General features: G+C 38.6%; 1 protein-coding gene across 1 annotated transcript in view; it reads right to left on the bottom strand.

Annotated features, from left to right (window-relative positions):
* Positions 1-21237, bottom strand: part of NCAPD3 (non-SMC condensin II complex subunit D3) — a 57671-nt gene that overhangs the window by 13764 nt on the left and 22670 nt on the right. The window contains exons 14-24 of the mRNA XM_045860323.1: positions 19452-19525; positions 18768-18902; positions 17737-17957; positions 11584-11775; positions 11038-11135; positions 10823-10938; positions 8026-8133; positions 5864-5978; positions 5662-5769; positions 4429-4667; positions 3197-3276 (exon numbers count right to left, since the gene is read on the bottom strand). Of these exons, the coding sequence (XP_045716279.1) occupies positions 3197-3276; positions 4429-4667; positions 5662-5769; positions 5864-5978; positions 8026-8133; positions 10823-10938; positions 11038-11135; positions 11584-11775; positions 17737-17957; positions 18768-18902; positions 19452-19525 (1486 nt within the window). The remainder of the gene's footprint in view (positions 1-3196; positions 3277-4428; positions 4668-5661; positions 5770-5863; positions 5979-8025; positions 8134-10822; positions 10939-11037; positions 11136-11583; positions 11776-17736; positions 17958-18767; positions 18903-19451; positions 19526-21237) is intronic.

Below are 21237 nucleotides of genomic sequence, written 5' to 3'. Positions count from 1 at the left end.
GGGGTCTACCCCTGTGCTCAGCAGGCCCGGTTCCATGAGGGGTCGGGCTTGGACCCCTCCAGGCTCCCTCCTCCTCAACAACAGCTGTGGACACAGCCTCTCTATGGCTGTGCAGGGGAGGCCACCCTCCTCCCTAATCCCACAGCCAGGCCATAGGGACCATGGTCCCCCAAGGGCATTTTCCATTTACCAAATGTTCACTGAATGTCTACTCCACTCCAAGCTCTTTCATGGGGCCGCAAAATCTCTGCCCCCACCCCCAACCCAGAAGTTCATATGCTAGTGGACAGACAGATGTACACACAGTACAAAAGATGTTGTCAAAAGTGCTCTGAGAAAAAGACAGTTGGGGGAGGATGCAGGGAGGGGGTAAGGGAGGCTTGGCCACTGGTTAAAAACAAACATGACTTCTTTACCTGGTTCATCTAACAACACATAGCCTTTCTCTTGAAGCTCCTGCCATCTGTTTAGGCCTCTAATGCTTGGTAACTGCTTCCTAATTTTCTCCATTCTAAATCCTAACCTCACGGCTGTGGTCTGAATGTTTGTGTCTTCTGCCCCAAATTCCTGTGCTGAAAACCTAACCCCCAAGGAAACGGGGACTTTGGGGGTGACTAGGTCACGAGGACAGAGAGCCCTCGTGAATGGGATTAGTGCCTTGTAAGCAAAGCCCCAGAGAGATCCTGCGTCCCTTCCGCCATGTGAAGATACAAAGAGAAGTCTGCGGAGAGGGCCTTCACCAGAAAATCAGCCCCTTGGCCCCTGGCTCTCAGACTTTTGGCCTCCAAACTGAGAAACCAATCTGTTGTTTGCAAGCCACCCAGTCTGGTGTTTGTGATAGCCACCCAATCTCTGAGAGCATTTTCAACGTCCATACAGATGAGCTCATCTAACCCCTGACTTTCCATCTTCTTAACTTCATCGAATCCAGTGACCCTAACATTTATATTCTCATCACTCTGTAGACACACACTGGAACACCCCACTTCTGGTGTCGAAGAATCCACTTCCTGACCACACCCCCTATCCTTCGGCTCTGACCCCTCATCCCCATTCCACTTGTTCTACAAGGTCACTAGGCCCTGTAGATCCTCAGCTACTTCCTTTTCTCCCAAATCACACAATTCCTGTCTTTACTTCTTTTTCTATCTCAATGGTCCATTATTTTGGCCAGGATTTTTTTTTTTTTTTTTTTTTTTTTGCCTTGAACCTCTCTGGCTTCTGCCTCACATTTCTGCAGCATTTATCCAGTTAAGTGGAAACAATCCACTATTACCTGGCTGTCACCCTGTGACTACTACAAAGTACTGTACTACAAAGTCACCACCTATTGGGCAGAGGAGAAAATATATCATACTATGTTGTAGCCCCCAAATTTTGTGTTCATTACCATATGGCCAATTAAAAATAGCATACAAATTTGCTCATGCCAGAATCTTTGAAAAATTCAATTGGAGCAAAAATAAATTCAACAGGCTCTGCCACTATGGTCTCTTTGGAAGACAGGTATTAGCAGGTCCATGTGGAAAGAGTACCATGCCTAACGTAAGCAGACAGGCCTGACCCTTGGCCTAAACACAGGGGAACGGACTAGTTTAAATGACAGTTAGCAAAGCTGAAAATTGTGGTCCACATTTGACCACAGTTTAAGCAAACACAGAATTAGATCACTGGGAAGATTTAAAGGGGAAATATTAAAACATTATTAAGAGGTGCTGACAATCCTACTGTAGCGTAAATGCACATCTGTCCCTCCAATGCTGTTCTGAGTCATGCTCTGATCACCTGCACAACTGTGTATATTTTACACACTAACCAGTGCTCTTTCTAACATGTATGACCAGAGGCTGACAAAAGTGGGAGAAACAGAAGTGCAAGATAACCAATTCCCCTGCCAGGGTCACTATCTGAAAGTTCCCAAGCACTTCTGGCCGTGCCTGCTCCTGGCTCCACGTCATGTGAGGAGCCAGGGGAGCTGGTCTCACGGCACAGAGCAAAGGTGAGAAGGGATGCACAGCTGTCTCAGCCCCTTTCCCAGTTACAGAAACAAAGCAAAAGTAATAAGCTTAGCTTTTTGCTTCTGACTCTAGAGTGTATTAATTCAAATGTTAACCTCTATGAGTTTATTATATAAAATGTTCCTCTTTGGAAAATTATACCTAAAGGAAACCGAACAGAAATCTTTCAGGGACTCAGAGTAAATCACTGGTGACCACATTTAGAACCCGAGGGACCCATTATTATAAGCTATTTATAGTTAATGAACTTTAAGAAGAACTTTTCCCAATTGTAATTTTTGCCATGGCATTCAATATCCTATTTTCCAACTGCAGGTTTTATTTATTTATTAGATTTTATTTATTTACTTTTAGAGAGTGGCAAGGAGGGAAAGAGGGGGAGAGAAACATCAATGTGTGAGAGATATAGTGATTGGTTGCCTCTCACATGCCCCCACTGGGGAACTGGCGCACAACTCAGGCATGTGCCCTGACTGGGAATTGAACCAGTGACCTTTTGGTTCACAGGCCAGAACTCAATCCAGAGCCACACCTGCCAACGCACAGATTTGCTTTAAAAAGAATAATTCATACAAGATAGTAATCTAGGTTAGTAAATCCTGTGAGATCATTTTTCAAACCTTGAAAATAAATCTTAAAAAAAATTAATGAATGACAGGAATTAAGTGACAAATCAATTCCCTTCCCTTCCAATTCTTAAGAAACAGCCAATTCCAAGGAGCCTTGTAATTTGAATAGTCTATTTCATACTGTACAGTTGTGTCTTAAATCCTAGAATTTTTTCTTAAAATTTCTGCACTTAAAAGAAATTCTCAACTCTATCAGGACTCCCATTCTACTGGCCTAGAAACCAGAAGCCAACAGTTGATGGCAGCTACTCTATAGTTTACCGTGACAAAGGCACTTCTTTAGGAAGAGTAAACAAAGCCAGCAAATTTGGTCAATGCTGAGATTCTTCAATGGTCAATCTGAGTGAGTTTTTTAAAAACTTGTATGCGAAATAAAGCTTTGTTAAACGCTTAGTATTTTAAATATCTGCTAATTTTCTGGCAACTGTCAAAAGCTCACTGAATCCTAAATAACTCAACTCGAAGCCAGTTTTAAAGAAAAGAGATCTACTACAGACCAGAAGTTAGACAAATCATTCAGCTGCAGGACATGTGAGGGAGAAAATTTACCTGGCGATGTCTGGGTGTGGGTCTATCAGAGTGCTGACGAATCGAAAGAACAGAGAGCCCTTCCATTTCACAAATTCTTCCTGTACAAAGAGAAATGGCATGAGTAAGAAGGGTTTCTGATACAGAAACCGTGAAAGTATTCAGTCATAAATCAACTGGGAGCTTCCTTTTGCGTAATCTTACACCTGTCAGCCAGTTGCGTTGTCTGTGGCGCATTACCAGTTTGTTAGCCCTCAATTCCCAACCAACTCGGAGGCACCTACTAGCCCTTAGTCATGAGAGAAGTGGGGGAATATGGGGGCAGAACAAGATGGAATCTTCTACTGTTTTAGGACCATGACTCACAGTGCACGCCTTTAGAAGGGAGTGCCCCTGGTTTCTGTGGCAGGTCATTATGAAAAGATGAGTACACAGAACATCCTAGAATAGATGCACATCTTTGTCAGATGTCCTCTTTTTAAAGATCAAACATCGTTTCCCCTCCTCTTAGGCCTAACATGTTCTCAACGTGGAAAAGCTGTCTAATGCCCTGCAGAGCTTTACAGCTTGGAGTTCTCTTACACACTGAGAGGTCTCGCTGGATCCACAGAGCAACACTGTGCTTTTGTGCGACAGCCAGGGAAACACTGGGACCCTTACTTTACAAATGAGGACGTCACAGCCCTGGCTGGTGTAGCTCAGTGGATTCACTGTGGGCTGCAAACCAAAGTGTCGCAGGTTCGATTCCCAGTCAGGGTACATGCCTGGGTTGCGGGCCATGACCGCCCCCCGCCAGCAACCGCACATTGATGTTTCTCTCTCTCTTTCTCCCTCCCTTCCCTCTCTAAAAATAAATAAATAAAATCTTAAAAAAAAAAAAAAAGACAAACGAGGATGTCACATCTGAAACACCACCTTGCACAGAAGTCGAGAACAACAGAACTGGAACGAGAACTACTCGTTCACTCTGAGTGTGATTTTCTCTACATGGCATTTATTCGCAAAAGTGAAAATTTATGCCACTTGACAGGATATCTGAAAGAATGCCCAAAACAAATTTCAGGAAATAACAATCTGTTTAAAAGGCTGTACAAGACATTAGAAGAGTGATTATCTTAAACCAAAGACGAGGCTAATTATTTTTGGATTCTACTAGCAAGCAGCACATTTCCTATGCTATTCAAATGTTCCCTTAAACCAGAAGCAAAGCTGGAGGGAATCAAAGGACAGACAGGCCTCATTCCCCTACGAACCTGCAAGAGATTGGTAAGCAAGATGAGCGTCTGCTTTCGGATGAAGGGGTCTGGATCCTTCAGACACATGGAGATATTGGGGACATACTTGTCCACCATGACAGTGTACCGGATACAGAGATCACACAGAACGATGACAACATTGTTGCGAACCGCCATGTCTTCGCACACCTCCAGCTCTCTCACGAGGGCCGGGATGCTCTTCTTTGCCAGATCCTCATGCTGTAAACACAGCTTACCTGTCGCAGAAAAGAGGAAGTCATGGCTCTACTCTGTCCCAGCAGGCACAGGTGCCTGCACTTTCTCTGTAGATGTGCTGCTATGGATTTTATTTAATCAAGTTAAAACACGTCAATAATCACACACACACACAAAAAAACCCCCACAAGGGAAGGCAGACCCATATTAAATACTAGAAAATGCAAAATAGCTCTAGAAAAAACACCTTCCCCAGCCCTCCAGGACATGTATTCCTTCTCTATAGCAAAATTATTTTCCTCTTAAAGTCAGCAGTTGAATTTTGGAGTTACCTACTTCCCTGGAAAATGACCAATAAAATTAACAATGAACTTGAAATTTGAGCTAGGTAATTAGGAAAGAATGATAACTCATTTATTTTGCCTCTTTTTCACAGGAGAAAGAGGGCTGTTGTTGAGTTTTATTTGTGTGTGTGTGTGGGGGGGGATTGTGTGTATGTGGCCTATGGAATGTTTTGCTCTTAAAAAAACCATTATTACAAAAACATTCATGACTCTTATCCAACATAAAACAATCACAATAGAGAAAAAAAGAATGAAATTATAAATAGAGGTTAGTGTTTTCAAGGTTAACACCAATTTGAGTTCATGAAGAAATACACTAACTCATCTACCAGTCTGTAAAGTACCACATAAACCGTCTTTTATAAACTGAACTCAGCACAGTGCCTGGCACACAGCACTTGACTAACAGACTTCATGGTGCCATGTTATGAGTATAAAAAGATAAATACAGGGACAGGAATAACCATCCCAAATTAACATAGAAATAAAAGCGTTCTACAGGGAGTGTCTTGAGTCTGATGTCTTGGGCAGACCAGGGTGTTCCTTTCAGAACTGCCTCAAAACTCCCAAGAACTGGAATAAATGTGTGCTCAGCACTACGCAACCCGTTATTGGCTTATTTAAGACAAAAAGCCACCCAGGGAACAAGACTGCACAAGTGATGCTCTGCCCACACGCACTTCTTACTCACCAAGGGTAATGATGGCGTGTGCTCTAATCACGGAAGGCATGACAGAGCCTTTGAGCCGGGAGAGTGGCTGAGAGGCCGGGGCTTCGCTGCTGCCTTGAGAGTGGGTTACTACAGGGAAAGGAAGAAGGCCTTAGTGACAGGACTTCTGGGACTCCCCCAGACTTCAGACCACACCTGCAGAGGATGATGCTGAGTGCCTTACAATGATCTGCGTCGGCAGAAGAAGCCAGAATGGACTGGATCAGAAGGAAGGCTCGCTTCTCCACTCTGGTGGGACAAAGCTGGGCTATATCTCCTAAGGTAAAAATATACTTCACCTGCAAAGAAAATTGGTTTGCAGGAGAAGTTAAGCAAAAGAAAAGTTAACTCAAGCAAGACTAAGGACACATCAATGGAGTACTTTGTTTTTGTCCTCTGAGTTTAAAATAACTTTTTTTTCCCATAAAAATAGCCATTTTAAAAACTCAGTCATTACTTAATAAAATTAATCAAATATTAGGGTGACCAAATGATTTTATCTAGACTCTTCTGCAAGTAAAGCAGGGTGCTGCTCACACTGATGCTGCGCTAGCAGGCATCAGCCTGGACCGCTGTGGGCTACCCAGAGCACAGAAGTACTACTGCTCACAGTCCCGCCACCCGAAGGCTGAATCTTTATTATTTTTTGTATGCAACTTTCTTTTCAAAGTATTTTTAGTCACATGGCTTTATGTTTGCTTTTTTAATACACTTACCAATCGTGCTATTTGAAGTTTGCAATTACTACTTTCAATATTAGCCATCCTTTAGGGTCACACAGACAACAAACACATTTAGTGACTATGGCAGTACGTTATAAACTATGGGTGGCCTCGAAATTTGTTGTATCATCACACTGTTAACAAACATGTGTTGTGTCTAATCCTTTGCTGCTGCTTGCGTTAGCACTGATGAACACCTTTGTACTTTCGAGAGTTCTACTTCCTCCAAAGTGACATCCAGTGTTAAAGAACATACAAACTGCTATACATTTTAAAACACATTTCCAAACTGTCCCTCAGATTAGTTTACTATCTAGACTCCTACCCCAAACTTCGAAGTACTGCTTCCTCACAATCGCCACTGCTGTGTGTTTATCAGGGATATTTGGCTTAACAGTCAAGTAATGCTGCTTTTGGTAATCCCCGAAAAGGTTGATGCTAAAAAGTAACATGTTAAATAAAGGCTTATTTTAGATTAAGAAAGCCAATAAAAAGTCTGTGTTTTAAAAATCCCAAACATATTATATCTGTTAGTGAAATGAAGAAATATTTAAAGAATGAAGTGAACAATATATACAGGGTAAAACCTCTCTCTCTATATTTTGACTAAAGTGTAGATTTTGGTGACATATTTAACAGTGAAAAAAAGCCTTAGGGAGAAATACTGACTGGTCAGAATAAGCATTTTTCAGCCCTGGCTGGTGTGGCTCAGTGGATTGAGCACTGGCCTGCAAACCAAAAAGTTGCCAGTTCGATTCCCAGTTAGGGCACACACCTGGGTAGTGGGCCACATCCCCAGGTGGGGCGTGAGAGAGGCAACCAATCGATGTCTCTCTCCCTGTCTTTCTCCCTCCTTTCCTCCCTCCCTCCTTTATTTTAAAAATAAATCAGTAAAATATTTTTAAAAACAAATGGCCTCTACTGAAGGACATAACAACAACAAAAAAGCTCATTATTTTCTCTATTGAACAAGTGTCAAATGTTGGAATCAGAATTCCCACAACGTATTGCTATTGACAGATAGCCCCTCGCAGCAGAACACGGGCTCCGCATTCACTGGCTCACAGGATCCCGGGTGCTGACCCAGCTCCTAAAGCAAGGATGCATGCCAGGCAACTTGCTGCTCCAAAGTCATCTGTGTTTTCAATTTTCAAATGCCTTGTTTTACTTTAGACATGACTTTAGAACCACTCAGCACTATTCCCTAGTCCTATAGTCTAATATTTAAAAAGCTCAGCAGACACATTGTAATTTTAAAATCAAACCAATGAAAAGAACAAAAATTATACGCTTTATTATTTTCTCACCTTACTTACTATTTCTAAGCCTGACTCTGCCATGGGGATATGACACTTACTGTTTTCTCTATTGGACCAGGTATTGAATAGGATTTAACTGCAGAAAGTATGCACTGTTAATCACCGCCCCCCGCCCCAGATAACAAGTATGAAAGAAAAAAATGGATAGGTCATCAATAAAAAACACTCCTAAGAAAGGAGTAAGCTCTAGGCTAGGAAAACCCTTTCTTGCTAATAGTATTAGAAATATACACTACAAAGTCATCTTTAAAAACACCCCAACTGACATAATGAGAAAACAATGGCTAAGAAAAGTAGTTACTTACCAACAGGTCTTCATCCACATTCCCAGCACCATCTTCCTTCAGTACAATGTTGGAGAGGCAGTGCACACAGGTGGAGAGGACATCCCCACACACCTGGTTCAGTAGCTCCTGTGGCAAGTCATTATGATCCAAATATGTTTTATTCCAATTACAGTTAACATTTAATATTATTTTGTATTAGTTTCAGGTGTATAGCATAGTGGTTAGATAATTATATACTTAAACAAAATGTTTCTCCCCAATCTTTCCAATATCCACTACATAACTATTACAATATTACTGACTATATTTCCTATGCTGCCTTTTAAATCCCCATGACTATTTTATAACTACATTCTTAATCCTTTCACCTTTTCACCCAGTCCCCAACCTCCCTCCCCTACATCAACAATCAGTATGTATGAATCTTCTTCTGTTTGTTCGTTCATTTTGTTCTTTAGATTCCATGTATAAGTGAAATCATATGGTATTTGTGTGTCTCTAACTTATTTTACTTAGCATAATACCTTCCGAATTCATTCACCCTGTCACAAATGGTAAGATTTCATTCTTTTCTTATGGTTAAGTAATATTCCATTGTGTAAATAAATGTACCACTGCTTTTTTATCCGCTTGCCTATTGATGGGTGCTTGGGTTGCTTCCATAGTTTGGCTATTGTAAATAATGTTGCAATGAACATATGGGTGCAACTATCCTTTTGAATTAGTTTTTGTTTTTTTCGGATATATACCCAAAATTTGGAATCACTAGGTCATAAGGCTGTTCCATTTTTAATTTTTTGAGAAACCACAGTTTTCCATAATAGCTGCACCTGTCTGCATTCCCACCAAAATGCACAAGGGTTCCCCTTTATCCATATCCTCGCCAACACTTGTTCATTGATTTACTAATGATGGCCACTCTGACAGGTGTGAAGTGATATCTCATCATAGTTTTAATTTGCATTTCTCGGGTGATTAGTGGCATTGAACATCCTTTCATGTCTATTGGCTATCTGTTATGTCCTTTTTGGAGAAGTGTCTATTCAACTCCTTTGCCCTTTTTAAATTGAGTTGTATGAGTTCTTTATAAATTTTGGACATTAACACCTTATCAGATGTATCATTAGCAAATATCTCCTCCCATTTGTTAGGCTGTCTTTTGTTTTGCTGATTTCCTATGCTGTGCAAAACCTTTTTAGTTTGATGTAGCCCCATTTGTTTATTTTTTTCATTTCCCTTGCCTGAGGAGATATTTTAGGAAAAAAAATTGTTAATAGATATTTTACTGTCTGTTTTCTTCTAGGAGTCCTATGGTTTTGAATCTTTAAGTCTTTCATCCCTTTTGAGTTTATTCTCATATATGGTGTAAGAAGGTGACCCTGTTTTTTTTTTTGCATGTTTGGTCCAGTTTCCCCAACACCATTTATTGAATAGGCTCTTGCCTCCTTTGTTGTGTATTAATTGACCATATAGATGTGAGTCTATTTTATGGGCTCTCCGTTTTGTTCCAATGACGTATGTGTCTGTTTTTGTGACAGTATCAGGTTGTTTTGATCACGATGGACTTGTAGTATAGTTTGATACCAGGGAGAATGATACCTCCAACTTTGTTCTGCTTTCTCAAGACTGCTGTGGCTATTTGGGGTCTTTTGTGTTTCCCTGTAAATTTTTGGTGTATTTGTTCTAGTTTTGTGAAAATCGCCATTGGTAATTTGATACAAATGGCGCTGAATTGCTTTGGGAAGTATGGACGTTTTAACAATGTTAATTCTTCCTATTCACGAGCATGGTATATGCTCCACTTACTTGTATCTTATTCAATTTCTTTATTCAGTGTCTTACAATTTTCTGAGTACAGGTTTGCTACCTCGTTGGTTAAGTTTATTCCTCAGTATTTATTTTTAATGCAATTGTAAATGGTATTGTTTTCTTAGTTTCCTTTTCTGGGAGCTTCTTTGTAGTTAACTATCTTTCTCTTGCTGCTTTTAAGATTCTTTGTCTTTAACCATTGCCATTTTAATTATGGTGTGTCTTGGTGTGGGCCTCTTTTGATTCATATTGTTTGGGACTCTCTGTGCTTCCTGGACTGTGTCTTTTTCCTTCATCAGGTTAGGAAAGTTTTCAGCCATTTTTTCCTCAAATATTTTCGCAATTATTTGTTCTCTCTCTTCTCTGTTCTGGTACCCTCCCCCCCAACCCATGATGTGAATGTTGTTATGCTTCATTCTGTTCCTGAAACCATCCTTCAATTTTTAAAATTCTTTTTTCTTTTTGCTGCTCTTATTGGGTGTTTTCTGCTATCTTGTCTGCCAAATTGCTTATCTGATCCTCTCCTTCTACTACTAGTAGATTTAGTACTGCTACTGATTCTTTCAGTAGTATTCTTTCAGATATGTATTCTTCATTTTGGACTGGCTCTTTTCATGTTTTCTATTTCCCTTTTCAATGCTTCCTACCCCTAGGGAGAATATCATCTATGAAACATTCTTAAAATGAGGGTTGGTGTGAAGGGGAAGGTACTCAAAGCTAGCATAAGCACCTGGCCCACAGCTTATTAAAAGACACCCTTGCAGAGCTCCCCACCAGGGGGTGACTTTGTAAGGGTACGTCTTTAGCAGCCAATTTCTTGGAAAATACCAACTGCTTGTCGTATTAACTGTTTCCTTTTGTTGTAGTAATAGCTGCTGGGGACCACCCATCCTTGCAAGTTCTCTATAGAGAGCCCTTCTCAAAATTCATAGTACTCTCAAAAACTAGAGTACTGTATCTACTAAGTACAAATAATGATGAACATCCAGGAGAGTCTGTAGTGTACCTGTTCTTCTGCAGGTGTCTCTGCACACGCTCTACAGAGTCTTTGCAAAGTATCAACAGCTGAGCTGATCAACTCTAGAGACCACTGGAATCCATTCAGCTTACACTTGACAACATCTAAAAGGGAAGTCAGAATCCTTTAAATTTAACTGCTTCAAACACATATACATAAAGGGAGAGGCAATGCCTTTTCAAGATTCTCCAATAGACACTCACCAATCACCTTGTCCCGGGTGTTCTTTGGAAGATGCTTTGCAACATGCCCAATAACACACAGAATATGTCCTAAGGTGTCTGAATTGGGATTCTGTTGACTAAGAAAAGGGCAGAAGAAATATCATGTAGAACCAAAGTAAACATCACTGCCAACAAAATACTTTTTTTCTGGATTATTAACACCAGGCTAGCGTGGTTTGGGATTCACATTGAAAGAACAGTAAGGCACTTAAAGAACTTGGACAAAGAGTAAACTGAAAGCTTGAAAGTGATTCTTTTCATGTTTGTTTTTAAATCTGAAGTTAAAGAAAAGATCTGTATATACACATATTTATAAAATAGCCCATTTCTTTAAGACATGAGCTTTTTAATAAACATTTAAAAATTGTTGTTCAAGTACTGTGTTCTGCTTTTCTCCTCCACCCCTCCCCACCACCCCCGGCCTTCCCACCTTCCTCCCCTGCTTCCATCCCCCTTGAAGACATGAGCTTTATTTCCAAGAATCTTTCCTGTGCCCATCAGAAGCTCAGTTGCAAGCATGCAGACCTGCTGATTTTCTCCCAGGACTCCATGACTTTGGTGTAGTCCAGCTTGGGGGATGTGCAAGCAATCCTGGAGAGCAGCATCCAGGCTGGTGCAGAATGTTCCGTGCCAGTGTGGGATATCACATTATTTATAAAAGTAGATGAGAATTTATCTTTCTTGGACCAAATATAAAAAGCCTTATTTAAATAGCGGCTGGAAAAGAGATGAGAAAGCAGAATTGTAACTATAAATATCCAAAACTGTGGAGAGTAGCCCCACTGGTAAAAAAGGGCATCAAGTTCTGCTGCTCCAGGCTCCTCTGGCACGTGACTCACCCACAGAGAGGTTCCTAGTTAGGAGCACATTTGATACCAGACTAGGTATTGTTTCAATTTTTATTACACAGAATAAGGTATATTTACAGAAAGTACTTACTTTAAAGCAAAGAATAAAATTTCATAATTCATTTGAGAACCTTCTCATCCTCATCCCCTCCAAAATTTATATACAAACATATGGGTCATGTTACCAAAACAAACACATCCAGAATTTATAAAGTTTTAGTGACAAAACATGTAGACACTGTTCTTTTTTTCAATGAAGGATTGGAGAGAAATGATATCCTAGCATTTAAACACAGTGATATTAATGAGCTAAAATTTGTTATGACCTGCCAATACCACTCAGAAATACATATTTTCCAAGCCATTTAAAATTAAAACAAAAAAATGCTTGTAATGTAGTAAAGTTTGTACATGTCACTGTTGTTTTAAATAATTTATTTTCCTTCCTTCCATAGCACTGAATGAGATCTTAGGACTCGTGAGAGAAATACAATATTACATATTAAAGTAAAGAGAAAAAAACATTCCTTCTTCCAATGAATTTTTCTTCGACTGCTAGGAAAACACACACACACACACACACACACACACACACAACAGAGTAATAAGACTTTCTCATTAAATGAAAAAACAAAAAATTCTCAAAGTTTGCAAAAGGAAACTAAGAAAATAAGCACATCTACTCATAATAAGCATATGCATATTAATAAATGGCTTTATTAATATGTTAGCTATTCATTAAAAACCTACCCATATATATCTAGAGTTTTACTGAAGATACCTTACAACATCTAATTTTTATCTGATGGCTGTCCAAAAACAAGATATGTGCAATCAACAATATTTTAAAATTTATTAATAAGAATGACACACAAAATAAGTGATGTTTGCTATAGGAACAGTTTCTCCGAATTTCAAATTTGGCTCCTCTCTAACAACTCACCCCTCTGCATCAGCTGAGCAGCCCCCAGAAGTCTTCCCAGTTTGCCCCTCAGTCAGCTCCGCAGGTGAATACAAGCCATTCCCAAAGGAGTCAGAAAACGGTTCAACAAACAGTAACCTAGTTCTTTTGAAAAGCACTGCTGACCTCTATCCTGTTTCAAAACCAATAGACACTCTTCAGTTCCCGTTTCACAAGGCCTCTACAGGCCACTCTTTTTGCCTCTTCTTTCCCTTCACAAATCCCTTTTCTTCTAATCACCTTAATTGCAGATTTTGAAAAGCTCTATTCTAATCCTCTTATCTACAGTCTAACTCCTTCATTAGCAGGAGGTCTCCATTCAGACCTGCGACAAAGCATTGCAAATACGCATTTATAACCACATTTATAACGGGATTTCCATCTCCAGTCCTCCCTTGCCTCCCTTCTCCAATGGGCCCTGCCTCAGCTTTCCATATTTCAGTCTATGGCAACCCCACTGAGCGGTCATTTCAGTGAGAATTCTCAGAGCCTTCAGGCCTGTAAGCCTTTGCTCTGCTACTTTCTGCCTGGAAAACCTCACTATGGTTGGTTGCCTGGTTAATTTCTGTTTATCCCACCTCTGGAATTTCTACTTATTCACCTCATGCCACCATCTCTAGGTTGCCTTCCTATCTAAAAAAATAAAATAAAACAAAAAATCTGTTCCTGTAACTCACTGTCTACTAAAATTGTGAATTTATTTTGTTTCTTTCTACTAGACTGAGCAACTTGAACAGACCAAGTGCACTGATTTCCTTCAACCTTCACACCAAATCTTCACCAACTCTGCACTCTCACCTGTTACAAAGCTCTGTATGTAGCCTGTTCTTTCCATTTTCACCACCTTCACCTTGATTCAGGCCCTCATCACCTAACTTAAATCAGTTTGATGACAGCCCGGCTTCTCAGATGATAACCTTGTATCTTGGTCATCGAATACTTAGAACATGTACTATGCTTCCTCAAATAAAATCCTGTATTACTCCTCCACTTAAATTCATCAATGCCCTCTGAATCCCCTGCCCACCCTGTTTTCTACTTAAGGTCAAACTCCTTAGCATGCCATCTTACATCGCCCGGTATCTGGGCCCTGCTTACCACTCCAGGTTTGTTTTATGAACTCCCAGCGAGCGCCATCGCCCTGGCCACACTGAAATCCTGTGGGTCCTCCTCAGTAGACACTACTTTATGTATGGCTTCGCACTGGCTCTTTCTTACCTTTGCCCCATTATTAACCTCCAACATTCAACTCAAAGATTGTCTCATCTGTGAAGTCTCTTTTCCTGAACATTTCTTGATATTCTAGTAATTTTGTTTGTTAAAGAACTTATCACGAGATTTTGTTTATAAATATTAACAGAACTCTATTGCACTAATCCTACCATTCTCAATAATTCTATTTTTTAACTGACTTCCTAGCTCAGTGGCACTCATATTTTTTCATCACAGCAACTTTTAAATTCTTTAAAAAAATTTTTTTTATTTTAATCATTGTTCAAGTAGTTTTCTCCCTTTAGTTCCCATTCTAGCCCACCCACCCTAAATTCTTAAAAATTACTGTCTACTTTGAAATGCTTGTTTGTTAGAAATTAAATTGCCATGCTACAAATTAAAACTGAGAAATTTTAAAATATTTATCAATTTATCTAAAAATAATAAGCCAATTATATGTTAACATAAATAATGTATTATTTTACACAAAAAATAACTTTCTCAAAAGAAAATAACTTGGTCAGAAGAATGGTATTGTTTTACACTCTTGTAAACCTCTCTGCGGTCTGACGTGAATAGAAGACAGATGGATTCTCATTTCTGCCTCTGCATTTAGTCTATTCCAATACCATTACACGGCTTTTGGAAAACCACTGTGCTACTCTGAATGAAAGTGAGAAATACATATAACATCTTAGTATTATGATAAAAACCACCTGAGCTCAGGAATTCAGCTTAGTTTGAGAACTGATGCCCTAGCTCACTTCCTACAGTGGCTATTCCAAAGCTTCTTTACACTTGTGCCCCTAATTCTACCCCTTCCTTCCAAAATTCAGGCAAAAATATTTTTTCTTCAATTATGGTCAAATATATGTAACAAAATTTACCATTTTAACCATTTTTAAGTGTAGTTCAGTGGTCCTTAAGTACATTCACATTGTTGTGCAAGGCTCCATTTCTAGAACTTTTTTATCATCCTACACTGGAACTTTGTATCCACCAACACTGACTCCCTACCACCCTTCCATATCCCTGGCAAACCCCACTTTACTTTCCGTCTCTATGAATTTTGACTATTCTAAGTATCTCATATAAGTGGAATCATACAATATTTGACCTTTTGTGTCTGGCTTTATCACTTAGGATATTTTTAAGGTTCATTTGTGTTGTAGCACGCATCAGAATTTCATTACTTTCTAAGGCTGAATAACATTTGATCGTCACACTTTACTTACTACATTCATCAGTCAAGGGCATTTGCTTGTTTCCACCTGCTGGCTACTGTGAGTAGTGCTACAACGACACTGTTGTGCTGGGCACACTCTCTGATTATCACCTCACTGAGGGAAGGCCAGAAAGCTCTAGTGCTCATATTACGTCCTCTGCAAATTTCTCTTTCCCCATTCTCTGTTTCCTTTCATTTCTGAAGTTCTTTCCTCCTGCTTTATCAAGCACATTCTTTTTCAAAAACTTTAGTAACTATCTCTTTCATTCATCCTCAGTATTTCCTATCTACTTGGTTCTCTTTCCTTCTGATTTCCAAATATGAAAAGTTGTTTTCCCCCATCTAAAAATGAAAAAAGAAAAGCCTGTAAAGGAAGCTACTATAGAACTTAACTACAGGTAAATTAAAGACCTAACTGTAAAAGGGGGAAAGAGACTGTCAAATTTCTAGGAGGTTATAAGGGAGAATATCTATAAGACCAAGATGTAGGAAAAGATTTCTTTAAAAATACATTAACCATAGAGAAAACCACTGACAAACTGAACTCACCAACAGACACCATTAAGAGAGTAAAAAAGGCAAATCATGGAGTGGGAGAAGGTATTTGCAATGCGTATAAAAATGATTTGTACACAGAATATATAATGAACACTTTCAGATGAACAAACACAAGAAGGACAGCCAAATAAAACAAAAGAAAAGGCAAGAGACCTGAGCAGACTGTTCATAAAGATGAATATCTAAATACTAATCCATCTACGAAGAGCCTCAATCTCATTAGTTAGCATGGCACTGTAAATTAAAACCCAATGAAATACTAGTATTCATCCACCAAAATGGCTAAATAGGAAAAAATGATAACATGCAGTGCTGGCCAAGATACGCAGCAACTGGAATTCTCATAACTACTGGAGCAAAATGTAAACTGGTATGACCACTCTGGAAAAATGTCTGGCAGCTTATTAAAAATAAAGGAAAGCATTCTCAACAACTGTTCCTAGGTGTAATGCCCAACAGATTGCATGTGAACACATGTAATGCCCACACATGCATGTGCAGCAAAAGTTATGTATAGGAACATTCATAGCAGCATTATATACAATAAAAAACTTGATATAACCCCATTACATATCAACAGTAGGATGGATAAATAAATTGTGGTTTATTCATAAATGTCATATACAGGCAGCAAGAAAAGTGAGTAAGCTATAGATACACGCAATAACTTCAACGAATCTGCATTACGTTGAGTGGAAGGAGTCAGACACACAAAGAATACATACCATATAATGCCACTTATATGAAGTTAAAGAACACAGAAAACACATGTGGTATGAAAATCACAAGAGTGACTATCCTTGAGGAGGGAAGAGAAGTGATTAGAAGGGAGTGTGAAGGTGCTTCTTGGGCCTAGCCAACGTTCTACTTCTTAACCTGGATGGTGGTTGCATGGGTTTATTTTCTGTTTGGTATTTATTGATCTCATAGTTTATATGCTTTTCCCTGCATGTTATGTTTCAATACAAAAGCTTTTTTTAAAGAAAAATAAATGAATAGACCTCCTCATGACTTCTCATGAGCTGTAGTAGGCTTCTCCTGCTTTTTTTTCATGTGTGTGAGGAATGGCCCTGCCTTTCATTATCCCAAAGCTTTAATATGTTGGGTATGTGTAGTGAAATATCCCTAAGAAAAGCAAAAGTGTAGTTGATTTTATCACTGGCTAACTTTCCCTCCCAGCTAGGCTTTTAGCAAAGCATATAGCTGGTACTGAGAAAATAATGAGAGAACACATTTTCAGTTACAGCTTTAACACCAAACTTACATAACTTTACGAGATCACGTAATCCAACTGGCTGTTCTTACAAATCAGGAAACGAAGACCCAGAGCATTAAGGTGACTTGCCGGCGGGCCAAAGAACAGTATTTTATGACACCAAATCCCATTATTCTTTCTGTTGTACAATTCCTTTATAATTACATGAAAACAAATAGGGAAGTATTTCTTGTGTAATTTTTTTAAAAAGGAAAAGGCAGCCATGGTAGCACAAACACAGACTAATTCCAGGGTTGCTGCGGAACAGATTACAATTTATCACTCAGGTGCTCACTCCTCCCGACCATGCTTGCTGTGCACTGGGTGCTCGACATACACCAGAAAGTGGAGAAAGTCCTGCAGTGCTGAGTCAGCCAACACAACGACATGTTAGGGAATGTCGAACTTGTGAAAACTAGGGAGTTATCCTTCAAAATCACAGTATTGAGAAGAGCTCGTATTAATACGCCAGAGCTGTTGGTGCTTTCTATTACGTGTGTATAAAGATGAAGATTTAAAACTGGAGAACACTCAGAGAAAAGCAAAGGAAGTGATCAAAGGCTTCATTAAAAAGTCACCACAAAAATGCTAAGAGATAAACAGGTCAGAAGTAACGTACCTCAATTCCTGGCTTTCTGTGCTAAGGAGATCGAGTAGTGCCCAAGCCAACACCTGGCCATCATCTCCACTATGGAACTTACTGAAGTGCTTAACATTCTGCAACAGAAGCTGGTCGAGGCACTCTAGGGCCTTCTCCTGCACAGTGCTCTCACAGTCCATCACCACGGGCACAGCACCCCGCAGCCAGGCTTTCTGCATGGGGACGCATCCTGGGTGGGCCTTCAGGAGTTAAAATGATGGAGTCATAAAGAAGTCCGATGCTATTAACAGTCTGACTACAAACCAGTGAAGATGTGATCAATATTTTAAGACATGTTGAAAGTAGTTGTACACACATTAAGTAAACCATAAAAATTTAAAAAACACCCCACCCAGAATACTTGAACAATATGTGAAAATAAAGCTCAATCTCCAGTAACTGCAAATAAGTGTGTATTGAAATTTTAAACTTCCAAAGACATTATTTTAATAGTAATAAATCAGCACTTTTTGGTAATTCAAGATCAAGAACAAATAATATTTATCCCAAGAAGTAATTAGAATAAATGCTACCAAGGAAAGTAAAAATATGCATTGCTTAATGCCTTCTTCCATCGCAAAACAAAGAGAAAAACATTAAAATTCTTAAAATTCTTCAAGAGCTAATTACTCTGGCAGAAATAAATTATATGTAGGATTACTGGTTCTGCTCTTCTGGCAATGTCATCTATACAGGCCTTAATGAATAAAAATTAATCTAGGCCTCTGGCCTAACCAAATTAATTTTAAAATTCATATTTCTGTGTGATACTTGGGTTGAAGTCAAGAAAGGCTAAACATTAGCATTCTCTAGCATAGTTCATAAATACAGTATATGAAATGCAATCTATCATATGTAATCAAAAGGTACTTCTTCCTTTCTCTTATACTGTATAATAGACTTGGTAGGATTTCTACCAGTCAACAATATTTAGCAACAAGCAATTACTAGGATGAATTATTTTTTAATGCAAAATCCCATGCACTAGATCCATAATGCTTGTCCCTCACCATAAGGAGTTCAGTAAGAGACTGTAAGGCCTGCTTCCGGACAGACACTGCAGGATCCCGACACTGCTCCTGAAGAACGGATAGCTCTTCTTTCATAGCTGAGACGTTGCAGTGTTTCAAAACACTCACCAACACCTAGAGGGTGCATGTAGAAAATGAAGTGATGACTTATTGCATAGTCTAAATGCAAAAAGACAAACTACAGACGTAAACACTTCCTTTGAGTTTGCAGTTCTTAATATTTTTAAGGTTATTGATCCATCCCTCCTCCCAGGAGCACTCCACCCTTTAGAATCTAATGAAAGCTAAGGCTTCTCTCCTGAGAAAACTTGACATACATTTTATATAAACAAGTATTTACAAACATTTTCAGTTTCACAAACCATATCGAAATCTGTCCACGGTCCCCGAACTAACAATCCCTATTCCAAAAAAATGAAATAAAACATATAAATTCATGATTCTTAAAAAGCCAGCAACCCAGTAGGAAAGCTTAAAACCAGATAATCCGTCAGTTCATCTACGTAATTTAGGTAAAACAGGATCAAGATGACTGAATGTTAAATGAAGAGCAAATTAAGTAGCAAATATGGCAGGAGGAGTTTTAAAATATTCTCATGCATTTCCAAGTTTTTAGTGCTTAGAAAGAGAACATATTAAAGACTGCCTAGCAAAAACTCACACCTGGAGGGCAGACTTCCGAACGTTGGTCTTCTCATCCCTGATTCTCTTTCTCAGCATTGCCATGACACATCTTTCTGTCAGGAAACACTAGAGTTGTTAGAGTCTGAGAAAGACTACACAGCATCTGACATCTCATCACACAGAACAAGGAACTCTGAAAAACTGACTAAGCCTGTTTTATTTTTATTTGCTTATTTATTTTTAGAGAGGAGGGAGGGGAAAGAGAGAGAGGGAGAGAAACATTAATGTGTGGTTGCCTCCTGTGCCCTTACTGGGGACCTGACCTGCAACCCAGGCATGTGCCCTGACTGGGAATGGACCTGGTCACCCTTTGGTTCACAGGCCCAAGCTCAATCCACTGAGCTACACCAGCCAGAGCTAATTAGCCTGTTTTAAATCAGAGTATAAAATGAAGTGAAATAGAAAAAATTCAAATAATTAGATATTTGCAATAATGAAAAAGACAAAATTAGTGAAAAAAAAAAAGGGCAAACAATTTGGAAGATTGAAAATTCAATTTTAAATCCTGGCCCCTATGTCTAAAATTTTGAATAAATTATTTAGATCTTCTATTTTGTTTAGTTACAAGTAGAAATATTTCAAACATAGGGTTTTAAAAGACTAAATAAAATAATATAAAAACATAAGAGTAGCTTTAAAACTTTTAAATTAAAGGCCCCTTTACACTATTAAAAATTACTGAAGACTCCTAAGGGCTTTTTTAAAATGTGAACTACATGTTTTAATCTGAATTAGAAATTTAAACTGAGAACTATAAAACCAATAATTCATTTGAAAAAAGGCATGCCACTATAAAGAGTATATTTTAAATAAATAACTGTACTTTAAAAAAATTAGTAAAACAAATGGCATTGCTTTATATTTTTGCAAATTCTTTATTGTCTGGCTTAATAAAAGACAGCTGGATTCTCATTTCTCCTTCTGCCTGCCATGTGTCACATTGTCATGTCATGGGATCTCTGGAAAACCTCAATTTATACTTGTGGGAAAATCAAAGTGCAGAAGGTACATTATTTAATGTCTTGGTATTATTAGAAAAATAGTATTAGCTTCAAGGAGATGTGTTGAAGGAGATGTAGGATTCCAAAACACATCTTGAGAACTGCAGATCTCTAAGAAAGCAAATCAAAAAATGAACTACAGAGAAAATAAATGAAATTAAAACTAAGTTCCTTGAAAAAGGTAACAAAATTAACAAACTTTTTTATTTTATTATTATTATTTCCAGTTAAAATCTACTTCTTCCTTTTTAATTTTTATTATATTTTGTCCATTATCATTTGGTCCTCTCACATCCTCTGCCCCACAGCATTCATGACATTGTTGTCTACACACAAAGTTAACAAACTTTTAGACAGGCTAAAAATAACAGAGAAAATTCAACTGCTGAAATCAGGAATGAAGAGAAGAAGGGTACATTATTACTGGCTTTACAGAAATAAAAACTGCAAAAGAATACTATGAACAATTTTATGTTAACAAATTAAGTAACCTAAATGAAATGGACAAATTTCTACAACCATATAAATTATGGAAACTGACTCAAGAAGAAATAAAGTCTGAATGCACTTACAACAAGTAAAGATATTGAGTTCATCAAAAAACTTCCCATACCTGCACAAAAAGCCACACATTACTAAAGAATTCTAGGAAATGTGAAAGCAAAAATTAACACCAATTTACACATGCAGATATCTGCCTCTCCCACTGCTCCTTAAGAAATGAACTATATTTTATTACAGTCTGTATCTATGACTTCCAGACA

Source organism: Phyllostomus hastatus, unplaced genomic scaffold (assembly GCF_019186645.2).
Source record: "Phyllostomus hastatus isolate PE091 unplaced genomic scaffold, TTU_PhHast_1.1 phas_scaffold_193, whole genome shotgun sequence".
Classification (NCBI taxonomy): domain Eukaryota; kingdom Metazoa; phylum Chordata; class Mammalia; order Chiroptera; family Phyllostomidae; genus Phyllostomus; species Phyllostomus hastatus.
Note: the sequence above shows the minus strand (reverse complement) of the source record. Positions and strands in the feature narration are given on the sequence as shown.